Source organism: Ochotona curzoniae, unplaced genomic scaffold (assembly GCF_017591425.1).
Source record: "Ochotona curzoniae isolate NIBS_2020 unplaced genomic scaffold, NIBS_Ocur_1.0 contig_2318, whole genome shotgun sequence".
Classification (NCBI taxonomy): domain Eukaryota; kingdom Metazoa; phylum Chordata; class Mammalia; order Lagomorpha; family Ochotonidae; genus Ochotona; species Ochotona curzoniae.
Window position 1 is genome coordinate 14,447,197 of NW_024465419.1, and position 12,658 is coordinate 14,459,854.

At 44.3% G+C, this 12,658-nt stretch overlaps 1 protein-coding gene across 1 annotated transcript in view; it reads left to right on the forward strand.

The window, feature by feature from the left end:
* The window catches only part of GRHL2 (grainyhead like transcription factor 2), a 151,864-nt gene that overhangs the window by 131,280 nt on the left and 7,926 nt on the right, over positions 1 to 12,658 (forward strand). Inside the window, exons 13-14 of the mRNA XM_040972735.1 lie at positions 7,667 to 7,761; positions 10,641 to 10,726. Of these exons, the coding sequence (XP_040828669.1) occupies positions 7,667 to 7,761; positions 10,641 to 10,726 (181 nt within the window). The remainder of the gene's footprint in view (positions 1 to 7,666; positions 7,762 to 10,640; positions 10,727 to 12,658) is intronic.

Consider the following 12,658-nt stretch of genomic DNA (forward strand, 5'->3'; position numbering starts at 1 on the left):
TATATTTTGAGGTCTGAACTTTCTAGGTATCTAATTATTAGATTGTTCTTTTTGTCTGGGCACATAGGTCATATCTTTTCAGTGCGTGGAATGAACAGAAATCAGTGGCATTTTCAATTCTGATGTGATATTCAACTATTTTATAAGGGATGGGCATATACTGTTATGGAAGAAATTCTGACTTCGAATTTGCGGGACCTGACATGGAACTTGCGGTTCCATGCCTGGACTGCTGCTTCCTAAAGAGGAACCTTGTTAATATCCCAGGATCTTGAAGAGTCCATCTGGGACTAACATCTTGTTATTCTCGTGGGAAAACATGGCTTTCTGAATTACAGTCTGAGTACTCCTTGGTAATAGACTGTGGTTGTGAGTCTCGCAGAGTTCTTCCTTGCACACTGTTGATTGACTTGCCATCTCATTGACGTGGCCCCTCTGTGATAACTACGCTGTGTGACCGCATGACCATGAGAACTGAACTCTGACTCACCTTACACATCAGACTTTGAGCAGTCTGGACTGCATCGTGTCTTCACATACATGGTGGATACTTGTCATGTATGGATGTAATTGTTCATCTTTGCTAGGTGCTCATTGCTGTATATGCATCATCTTAATGAATTGCTCTCCTCAACAATGTAACAGGATTTGAGAAGCCTAGAGATTTGTTAGAAGCCATATAGCTACTAAAGGATAGAGTCAAGATTAGATGGAAAAGCCAGTTGTACTTCTCATACATGCTTTAACCATTCTGCCCTATTTTCTAATGCTCTTAATGCTTGACCTGTAGATGCCAGGGAGGCAGCAGGAGCCAGGCCCTCACTAGGAGAGCCTCCTGGCCTTGCCAAAGACATACCCTTGGTTGGCTCATTCTTGGCCGTGTAGGACCTAGATTGTTACAATCTCATGTAAGTGTATTTGTCAGGAGGATCAGATAGGATGCTGTGTGCATTCCCTTATCCCTAGGGAGCACCAGCTCCACTAGAGTTGGTGTAACTTCCCTCTGGGCTGCTCTCTGACCACTTTCTTCACACCACCAGCCAGACATAGTAATATTTAAATGAGAGCCTCTGCAGGAGTGTTGAAGGCATCATTGTCAAAATGACCAGATGGAGGGTGTACCATATAAGAGCACCTTTCTTGGCAACCTGCAGGTTTGCCAACCCCCTGAAACGAAATGTAAATGTCACACATGATGGGCAGTTCTTCTTGCATTATTTTATGGACCTGGCCTCCGTCTCCACCTGGCTTATGGTTTCTAGGAAACCCCTCTCATCCCTGATGCTTCCCACTTAGGTTTGCATGTTTCAGCCTGATGTTCTCTTCAAGTCTTATAGTTCTATGGCTTCTTCCCTCCATCTGGGGATGAGAGTTCTTGGTGAGATGTCCCTTCATTTGAAAACAGTCATTTCCTTCTAAGACCCCACCACTCCCATAGTATGTTAGCTGGGGACCCTGGCCCTCAGTCTTCTCCAAGAATTTCTCTTCTCCCCAAAGCTACACTGCCATCTTTCTTAGTGCTATCTCACCTAGGACACAGATGCCAGAGAAAAAATATACGTTGGGAATGCCAACCCTGCAGGTTGCTTATATACCAGATCAGAGAATTGACTCATTTCTTTGAGAAGTGGCTTCATTCCCCAGACTCCAGCAGTGAAAACTCTCTGATCTGTAGGAGGGAATCTTCTAGATGCTGACAGATCAAATCAGGAGCTCAGCACAGCTTCCCAGGAAAAAGAGAGCAGTTCTGGATGCTTGACTCCCAAGGAAGCAGATACTCTGGCTAAAATGCAATCAATGGACTTCAGTGAAGTTAGAATCTTAGCAACTTGGTAAAGTTGAGTGGATTACGTCAACATAGTGTTAAACTCAAGAACGCGTCACACTGCATTCATCAGTGGTCTCATGAGGTTACAAATATCAATTCACGTACAATCCTGCACTGTTTGTCTTAAAGAAGCAGTCTCCCAGAGATCCAAGTATTTATTTTGCAGTTGCTTGTAGGGCAGTCATCTGTCTTATTGTTGTTTCTTTGAATAGAATATTTCTTCGTCCTCTTCTTTTCCTTCCTTCTCTCTCCTGCTTTTAAGGCTGCCTTTTTATTAGAGTTTCATAATTTGTAATATGATATTCATGTGTATCAGTTGTCTTTATATATTTTCCTGCTTGATATTTTATAGTATTTGCTGAGTCTGTTGATGTCTATTAGCTTTTGGTACATAATTAGCTGCTATCTCTTCTAATATCATTTCTTCCTGTTTTCTCTCTTTCCTTTCCCCTACTAACTGGGACTCTAAATGCACATTGAAATATTTCATTGTGACCTTGTGTCTTTTATGTCTTTTTCTGAATTTCCTATATTCCCACCTTACCATGCTTCAGCCTAAATATATATTTTTTAATTTCTAAAATTTTTAAAATTATTTTCCATGATGTGACTTTGTAAGTATAGGGATTTCTCCCTTCACCTTCCCTTCCTCCCTTCCTAATCTCACCCACCCTACTGTTTTCCCTCATATTATTGCAACCATACAGTCCTTCAACAATAGTCACAAGTTCAACATTCTTCTATTTAACTGTATTATGGCACTGTAGGTAATGGCAATGGCAGAAAGTCTAGTATCATATTGTCAATGTTTCCTCCTTTCATTCAGGAGTAGAGATGTATACTGCAATGTATCTTCACTTCCCAGTATGCTAGTCTTCATTGTATAGTTTGTCTGTGAGAATATCTGTATATACAGGTATACCTATATATCTATTTATTTTTTATTTTGCATGAATGTTGCCTTTTATCAGAGAGAACATATGTCATCTGTCCTTTGGAGATTGCCTTATTTCACTGAGTGTAATGGTCTGCAGTTGGGACCATTTTTGTTGCAAATGGTAGAATTTCATTCCTTTTAATGGCTGAGTAGTATTCTACAGAGTAGATGTGCTACAGTTTTTGTACCCATTCCTTTTGCAATAGGCATTTGGTTTTTTTTTTTTTTTTTTTTTTCCGTATCTTCGCTATTGTGGTTTGTACTGCTATAAATATAGCATTGTAGGTCACTTTCTCAAATGCAGATTTCAATTGCTTTGTATATATTCCCAGGTGTTAGGTAGCTAGGTCATATGATAAATCAGTTTTCAGTTGTCTTAACACTCTCCTCCTGACTTCTGTAGTGGCTGCGCTAGCCTACACTCCCACCAGCAGTGGAGTAGGCCATCAAGTGCTGTTAGTAGAGTTCCAAATGTAAGCTCATTACACCAGAGTTATATGGAACCTCAATGTGGTTTTCATTTGTATTTTCCTAATTGCAAGGGAGCCTGAGCATTTTTTCACATGTCAATTAGCCATTTGAATGTGTCCTTTTGAAAAATACCTACTCATTTCCTTCACCCATTTCTTCACAGGGTTATTTTGCTGTCATTTTTCTGAAGCTCTTTATAAATCCTAGATGTTAGTCTCCTATCTGTTGTGTAGTGTACAAAGATTTTCTCCCATTCTGTTGGTTGCCTTTTAGCTTGGTTGATCCTTTCCTTTACTGTATAGAAGTTTCTTAGTTTGATGTAGTCCTATTTGTTTATTTTGGCTTTGACTGCATGTGCTTTTGTTGAAGAGACCAGGGCTATTTTCAGTTCTCTTATCAAAGATTTGTTGGCTGTACGTGTGTGGGCTCACTTCTAGGGCTTCTATTCTGTTTCACTTCTTTGATTTTGTACAAGTACCAGACTTTTAATGACCACTGCCTGTAGTATGTCATGATTCTTCCAGCTATTGCCCTACCTTTCTTCTGTTCAACTCATCTGTTGAAGTCTTAACTTCATTTATCATACTTTTTGTCCTAGGGTTTCCACCTAATTGCTTTATTTTGGGGCCTGTGATTTTTTTTTTTTTAACCGATTTCAGCTCTGTATATGTGGTCATCTATTTTCATGAACATGTTCATCAGAATTATTTTTAACTATATTTGATAACTGCTCTAGTTGTGTTATCTACAGGTCTTTTTCTATTGTCTGTTTTACTGATTGCATGGATTGGGTGGCAGGTAATGTCAATGAGATGTAGGGGCTCTGGGGAACCGTGTGTTTACCTTGTTGAGGCTTTCCCTTTTGGTGTGCAGTTTGAGTGGGTGCAGATCATTCACTGTATGCAACCGATTCTGGGACAGAAGAGACTCAAGCCTGCTCTGCAGTTTGTGTCAGCTTCAGACATTCTCTGGCTCATCCTAAGGCTGCAACCCTGAAGGGTTTAGGAAGGGTCACCTTTCCTGGTGTGGCCTAAAATCTGACTTTCGTCTCCCAGAGTATGGTAAGATGAGAAGGCTTCTTGCTATTCAAGAACTTTCTTAGGCACTTGTCCTGTGCAGTGTGAGAAACTGGTAAATATCTCCACAGACACACCGCAGGATCTGGCTCATTTCTCTGTGCCTCCCGACTCCCTCAAGCTCCAAGTCCTCAGACCCTTTACAGCCTAAAGCCTAATATTTGCTTCTCTAACTCTAGGAAATTGCCACAAGCAATGAAAGTTGCTTTGCTTTTAGGGTTGTGCTTCTGCTGGGATGATTTTCTTTTATAGCTCAGCCAAACATTAGTAAATGTTTTCAGGAGAAAATTAGCCCCTGCTTATGCCCTTGGTTCTACATGGTTTTCTTCTCTCAGTTCTCAGCTCACGTTCTGGCTGCCTCTTCAGCTGCTGGCTCATCATGATTTTCTTTTTTAACTTAGACACACGTTTTTAAGTTGCTTTTGGCTGAATCATTGGTCTACCACAAATGTAGCATTTTAGAACAGTACTTCTGGGGCATGCTAACCTTGTTATTCTTGACTTGCAATTTTGAACTCACAACAGGAATAGTAAATCCACATTTAAAGAGCATTTATTTATTTGGAAGTTTTACTTTGAAAGAAAGTGAATGAGTTGAATTCAGAGGCCCAAACTTCCTGACTTCTACTGGATTCATAGATCTGAAAGTGTGGGGAAAAAATGTTTCATTCCTTCAGGGAGATACGGTGTGTCCTGGCTCTGACTTTCACATGGTCAAGTTTATCATGGCTTGGAACAAGGTGCTCTCAAAAGTCCACAGAACTGGAGGAATATAAATAAATCTTGCCCGATAAAGAAAGAAAACCAGTGGGTTGGAGATGCTGGGACAACACAAGAAAGTGCCTTATGACATTGCAGATGGTTTATTTGGTTACAATAGACTGGCTGCTTACTGCTGTATGCACCTGTTTGTAATCTTCTAATCCCCAGGTCATGACCACTCCAGTTCTAGGATGTGGCTGAGTAGCATAACCTGCTTTTTGTGACATTGGAGAGGAAGGCAGAAGGAACAGTGTCCCAAACACATATTGCTACTTCAACTGAAATTTGAGTTTTACGTTTTTATTCTAGTTGATTACATAGGTGATTTTTTTTTTATTTTTTTTTTTGAAAGGTAGATTTACACAGAGAAGGACAGATAGAGAGAAACATCTTTCATCTTCTGGTTCACTCCCCAAATAGCTGCAATGGCTAGAACTGAGCTGATTCAAAGCCAGGAGCCAGGAGCCAGGAGCTTCTTCTGGGTCTTGTATGTGGGCACAAGGTTCCAAGGCTTTGGACCATCCTCCACTGGTTTCCCAGGCCACAAACAGGGATCTGCATGGGAAGTGGAACAGTTGGGACATAAACCTGCATGGAGTGCCAGTGCTTGTAGGTGGAAGATTAGCCTGTTGAGCCACCATACTAGCCCTGAGGAGATGATTCTTCATATATTGTCTCATTCCCTCATTCATTGTTGTCTCACCCTACTGTCACTTTGTCATGAGGTCATTTCGCCCAGAGCAGTGAGCTCATTAGCTCTAGCACCCTGCACAAGGCCCTTAACATTTCTAAGTCTTTGGACGTCATTGAAATGGGATAGAAGTGATCCCTGCCCTGGCTGGTTCACAGCATTCATGGAACTTAAGTGACCCAGATGTATATTTCTATAACATCTGCAGTTTTATTAAGGATTTTGACTGATTGATCTCTCTGTGGGTTAGCAGGAGAATGAAAAGATAAATCGCAACATTTTTAATAGTTTAAGCTCTTAGAATATAAAGAAATAGACTTAATAGACTCTCTACAGTTTTGTACCCTGTGCTCTTTCTACCTTTGGATTCCGTCACTAGCTTGACTTGCAAATTGAGAAGTAGGAGCTGATGTTGTGGCATAGTAGGTTTAAGCCATCTTTGCATCACTTTTGAACACTGGTTTGAGCTCTAGCTGCTCCACTTCTGTCCCAGCTCTCTTATAATGTGCCCAGGAAAGCAGCCAATGCTGGTCAGAGTGCTTGGGCCCCTGCCACCAACGTGAGAGACCTGCATGGAGGTCTGGGCACCTGGCTTTGGCCTGGGCCAGCTCTGGCCGCTGTAGCAGTTCTAAGAGTGAACCAGCAGAAATCTTACTCCCTCCATCCCTCCCTATAACTCTCTCTTTCAACTAAATAAATAAATCTTTAAAAGCTTTTTAATGACAGTAATGTCACTGAGGAATTACAAGCAGGATCTTGGCAGATTTGCCAACCTGAGTCCTTGAATTGGCCCAAGCAGTGACGTGGACACTTTGTTCTCTGTTGGTAACTCTGCCCTGTTCTTGAAATTCTGACCATTCTGGGTGGTCTGCCTTATCTACTCCTCTCCGCTCCTTCCTCGGGTCTCTGCGACTTGTCGTCAGGCCTGTGTGATCACGTCCATCCTGCACTTGCACGGCGCTAACTGTATCAGGGCGACTTGGGTGTGCTTGACATCCATGGATTCACTTAATGCTCTCAAGAGCTTCCTTTTAAAGATAAAGAGGCCGGAGACCCAGGGGAGGTTGAGAAACTTGGCCAAGTTCCCATGGGATCCGTACTAAAGCAAGCTGGCCCCAGAGTTCCTGAATTAACTCAGCTGAACAGCGTATCTTGTATTGCTTCTTGTGTGAGATTTAAAAATTCCTGAAACTCACATCTTGAGGGTTTGTGTTTTCTCAGCAACCATGACTTCTTCCAATTTCTGCCCCTCTCCATCCTTGCCTTCTCTAGGTTCTCGGGCAGGTGGGGGGAGAAGGGAATGCAAAACCCACCAAAACTGTTCTTCCTGGGATATGCAGGGCTCATGAACACCACGGGCTTCCAGTGGGGGAGGACTGAAGCCCTTTCCCAGGAAAGAGGAGACGACTGGGCAACTCAGTTTGGGGTCTTTAATGAACTGAGACTGCTGCAGCCTTGTGTTCTGCAGGCATGCTGTGAGGGGGAACAGCAGAGAGGCCTGAGGGGGAAGGGGAAAGAACATTAAGCCTCAGCTGCGTGGAAGGGGGCTGCTGTGCTGGGTACCAGGGTTTGCTCCTGCTCTCCTCTCCCTCCCCCTGAATCCTGAGCAGGAAGGGGAGGTGTGGGTAGGCAGAATGGAATGAGTCAAAGCCACAGTGTGCACCTGTGGATTTAGCAATGCAGAGCCGATCTGAAGCCTGTATCTTACAGGTCATGTGGATGCTTTCTGCTTCAGACAGTGATGGCTTGGCCTAGCCAGGGAAGCAGCATTGGGGGAATGGATCCTGTTAGGGATGATATAGAAAGGAAAGCAACAGGGCCTGGTGTGTGCATGTGGCCTTGGGTTTGACAGGTGACCAGCTTGACATAATCCTCTCCGTTCATCTTTTGTGTTTTTTCAGCAGCAGTGTCCTTGTGAAACGGATGTTCAGGCCCATTGAAGATGAGTTTGGTCCGGCACCCTCTAAGCAAATCAAAGAAGAAGGGGTGAAGCGAGGTATCTCGAGGGGGCGGGCCATGGTCCTCCCAGCATGGAGGGTAGGGGAGCCTTTTACCTACAAGAGTTTGCTGTTTCTGGCCATGGGTTCTTTCCTTAGCCTTGGGAGAATTGTGAATGCAGGGTCCTATGCCATGATCCCCAGCTGGCAAGGAACAAAGCACAAACATGGTAATGGCTTGGCCAGCAGGACATTGTGCTTTTCAAGATTCACTGTCCTTCCTCCGGCATGTAGCAGATGGTCATTCCCCTCCATGTCCTGCTGCCGCCAACACAGAAAGGGCATACAGAGACCACAGAAGACCACAGACATCCATGCTACTGGGCTTAAGTGACTCCAGTATGCCATTGTTACATAGGGCCACCATCCACATTTCTCATTACGAAGAAATATGACTTTTTTCTCTCCATTGTAAAGGCATTTGAGTGATGGCCCAGAACAAACACACACTGTTGCCTGATAAGCCCCCTTGCAGCTTGCAAAGGTTTTTTACCCTTTTCCTCCAGGGTTCCCATCTAGGAAATGGGGACAGGAGACAACTCTCATCACAGAGTCATCCCGAGGGCTGATGATTAATGCATGTGACATCTGCCACTCAAGTGCCTACTACATACAAGAGGACTTCTGAAAGCTTGTAGAAAAGGGCTTAAAAGATAAGTTTAGAAGCAGGCATTTGGTGTAACCATTAAGGTGATGCTTGGAGTGCCTGCATGCTGTATTACCTGATTCAAGTCCTGGCTCCTGTTCCAGTGCCCCCTGCCAGCTAATGGGCACAGTGAGAAGCAGCAGGGCATCTCTCCAGAGGTTGAGGCCCATGTGGGATACCTGCATTCACCTCTTGGTTCTTCACCTCTGTCTGTCCCAGAGCTGGTTGAAGCAACATTTTGGAGAGCAAAACAACAGATTTTTTTTAAAAAGATTTATCTATTTTTATTGGAAAGTCAGATATACAGAGAGGAGGAGAGGAAGATCTTCCACCTAATGACTCACTCCCTAAGTGATCACAGCAGCTGAAGCTGTGCCATTTCGAAGCAAGGAGCCAGGAGCTTCTTCCAGGTCTCCCACGCAAGCGCAGGATCCCAAGGCCTTGGACCATCCTCGACTGCTTCCCCAGGCCACAGGCAGGGAGCTGGATGAGAAAGGGAGCCACCAGGATTAGAACTGGCGCCCATATGGGATCCCTGTGCATTCAAGGTGAGGGCTTTAGCTGCTAGGCCACCATGCTGGGCCAGGCCCCATAATCTTTTAATTTGATTTTTGCATCTTTTTGAAGTCCGCTTGTAATAAGCACTCTGTTCATCAATATAACTTCAGGTGAGTAAGAAAGGGTGGATAAGTGATTCATGTGAGCGTGGAGTGCCGGAGTGCCACATTAGCATCACTTTATCCTTAACGGATTTTCTGAATTCACCTTGGCTTGCTGTTAGATATTGAAGCATATTAGCACTTCCATTTCTGGGTGTATTTCCTGCTTGACAGCTGAGAATCAGAGAAGTATTAGAGGCAACTCAAGAACCACACAGGCAAACACAATTACCCTTCCCCTCCATCTGCCACGCTTGGCTATAAGAACAGAGACTGTGTGTTTCCGATTATTTTGCGAGTGCAAAACCGCTACAGAAATGGCATTGGAGGCAGTGGCCTTTGAAACAACTAGATTGTGGAGACATGGGAGGGCACTGGAACCTACAAGCCACAGAAAACAAGCAAACAAATGTTTCTCATGGAATGACTCAGGAACAGGACGTCAGAGCTCCTGAGCTCCTTGCTGGAGCTTTCGGTCATTGCCTGTCATTTGTCAGGGTCAAGGTTGGCTCCTAATGTGATCCATTGCAAGTTCCCAGCAGAGAATGAACAAACTGATCACCCCAGCCATTGTTATTGCTTGTTTGGCCTCTGTTGGGGATGCCCTCTGAGGCCACCTGCCTTTGGCTGCACTAAATGTGTATCATAGTTGTCTCTGCCACCATCTGCAGAACTTGGCTCGCTGGGCAGGCTGTTGAGTGTGTACTATGAGCTTGGTGTGCTCTGAGGGTGTCTGTCAGCAGGCCCAGAACCCAGACAGTGTTGCCTGCTCCACCTGGATCCCCAACACTTGGTTCTCTACACCCACATTATCTTCCTTGGGTAATAAACTGTTATCTCTGTTTCACGCGGAGAAACCAAGACTCAGGGAGGTCCAATGTCCAGGGATACAGCACAGGCTGAGCTGGTGCCAAACCCAGCCCTGCTGGTTTTGCATCCTTCTCCACCTACTTGCCAGATGTAATGCTGTCCTCCTCCCTCCTTATGCACCTGTTCCCTTGCTTCCTGCAGTTTGCATTCCTTCTGTACCCATGCCACTACTTACACCAGCACCCACCTGCCCTTCGTAATCCATATCTCTGCTCTCCCTTTCAATGAGACATTTCTGAGCAGCCCCACTCTATTCTCTTTCCAGCAAGGCAAGCACCTCAGCATGCTCTCATGACTTTTCCTTTATAAGCCTCGCTTCTCCCTGTCCACCCCGGCAAGGCTGTGACTTACTAAATCCCTACTACCACCCTGGCTCCTAACACGTGGTCTAGGTGTTCAACAGCATTTATCAAAGGAACAAATAAGCAAAGAGCAGAGGGAGGTGGTGGTCGAAAGGAGTGCCCACCTGATGCAAATGTAATCACATGTTTCCAAAGCCTGCTGAAGCCTGCTTTGTGCTCCCTGGACGCTGGTTTGTGTCTCATTGACTCACTCCTCAGGGGCCCCTTGCCATGGAGGCCCATGTGACTGCCTCAGGCATGTTTGTCAGTGTTGTCTGAGGCTCCATGGGTGATGTCAGCCTGTGACAGCCCTGGAGGTTCAGGGCTCCCATCCATCCTGTTGCTCTCACATTCTCTTTCAGTGCTTCTGTACGTGAGGAAGGAGACGGATGACGTGTTTGACGCTTTGATGCTCAAGTCTCCCACAGTGAAAGGACTGATGGAAGCGGTAAGCCATGCTTCCCTGTGTGTGTGCTTTGAACTGGAATCCACTGATGAAAATGCAACCACCGTCCCCTTTGAGAAAAGGGACTTGCTGAGATAGGTACAGTCTCTGATCGTGATGGCTCATCAGCACCTCAAGGAAGAGGAAACTGACAAACTGCCAGATGCTTGCCGGATGGAGGCTGGTCATGGAAGAGAGTAGGATACAGGGCTCGGGAAGATCTAACAATGAGTGTCCCTGTGTCTGCACAAGCCCAAATGAAATGGCTTTTTATTAGTGATTTGAGTTAAATGAGCTCCCATTTGCTGGATTGCTTGCTAAATGCTTGAAACAGCCAGGGCTGGACCAGGCTAAAACCAGGATTCTGGAACTCAATCTGGATCTCATACCTGGGTCATAGGGACCTAAGTATCTAAGCCCATCATCTGTGGACCCCCGGGGTATACATTAACAGAAAGCTAGAACCTGAAGCAGAGCTAGGACTCAAATTCAGGCACTTCATGATGGGATACGGGTGCCCCAATTGGCATCTTAGCTGTTGTGCCAAATGCCCAGCCCTCCAAATTAGACACTGACTTCCAGACACTGAGCAGAAATGAGGGTCTTTGTTACCTGTGATACTATAATCCAGCAAGAACTGTGATTTCTTGGTTAACAAAATAATTTATTGTAGAATTATAATGATTTCTCCTCCCCCACCCTTTCCACCCTTAGTGTAGTCTAGTACTTCTTAACTCGGACTCAGAAATGTTACTTTGTATTTATTCATATGAGAATATTAAAAAGTTCATAAGGATGGAATTAAAAACAGGTTTATTTTGGTGTGAAAGGCCTTGAAATCCATGCAGAGTTTTCAAAGCATAGATGTTTTATGTTAACTTTTTAAAAAAAGGTTTATTTTTGTTGGAAAGGCAGATTTACAGAAGGCAAGAGAAAAAGATCTTCCATCTGCTGCTTCACACCCCAAATGGCCTCAATTGCCAGGGCTGAGTTGATCAGGAGCCAGGAGCCTAGAGCTTCTTCTGTAATGTCCTCCACTACTTTCTCAGGTCACAAGCAAGGAGCCAGGACACAAAATGGCACCCACATGGGTTGCCAACACTAGAAAGTGGAGGATTAGCCATTTGAGCTATCACCCAGGCCCTTTTATGAACTTTCAAAGTGTCCTGATATTACCCACCTGCATGTGTCTTTGGTTTCTAATTCTTTCCTACATGCTTTTTCTGCCCCCCCCCCTTCCTGACCCTCACCACACATGCACACAACTATGTTGTAACAGACTCAGATCTTTCGGACAGACAGGACTGTGGGCATGGTGCAGTCTTTGAAACAGCATCTTGGTTGTGGGGCCAATGTCCGAAAGTGTGGGATAGCTCTTACAAATGGGATTGTACACCATGTGGTCTCTTGTGGCTGACTGGTTTCATGTGCCCTATTGTTTTTAGGCTCTTCCATGATAAAATGTAAGTCAGTCCTTCATTTTTTTTTTATGGCTAAATCATATTCTGTGGTATGCATAGAGCATGTTTTGCTTTCTGTTTTCACTTGAGGACACTGGATTCTCCCCACTCCATCTTTCACCTATGTCCACTGTGTTGAAATTGTAGGTCACAGGAGCTCAATCTAGTGAATGTTTTAAATGCTATTGAACTCTCTGCTGTCGAATGGTTAATTGTGTGTTTGAAATTTTCAAAATTGCACAGGAATGTCACCAGTGCTGATTTTGTCCTGCCTCCTTTATTTTGAACAACTTCGTTCTGTAGCAAATTAGACTACAACATGAAGGAACACCCTTTAAGAAATACTGGTGGGAAGATGGTCGTCTTTTCTGTTTTACAAGATCTCTCAGTGGCTGTGGAAAAAGAAAGATGAATAGCCAGTAGTAGTTTTCTGTTTATTGGAAAATTATCGGAATTCAGTGGTGAAGTGCTGGGT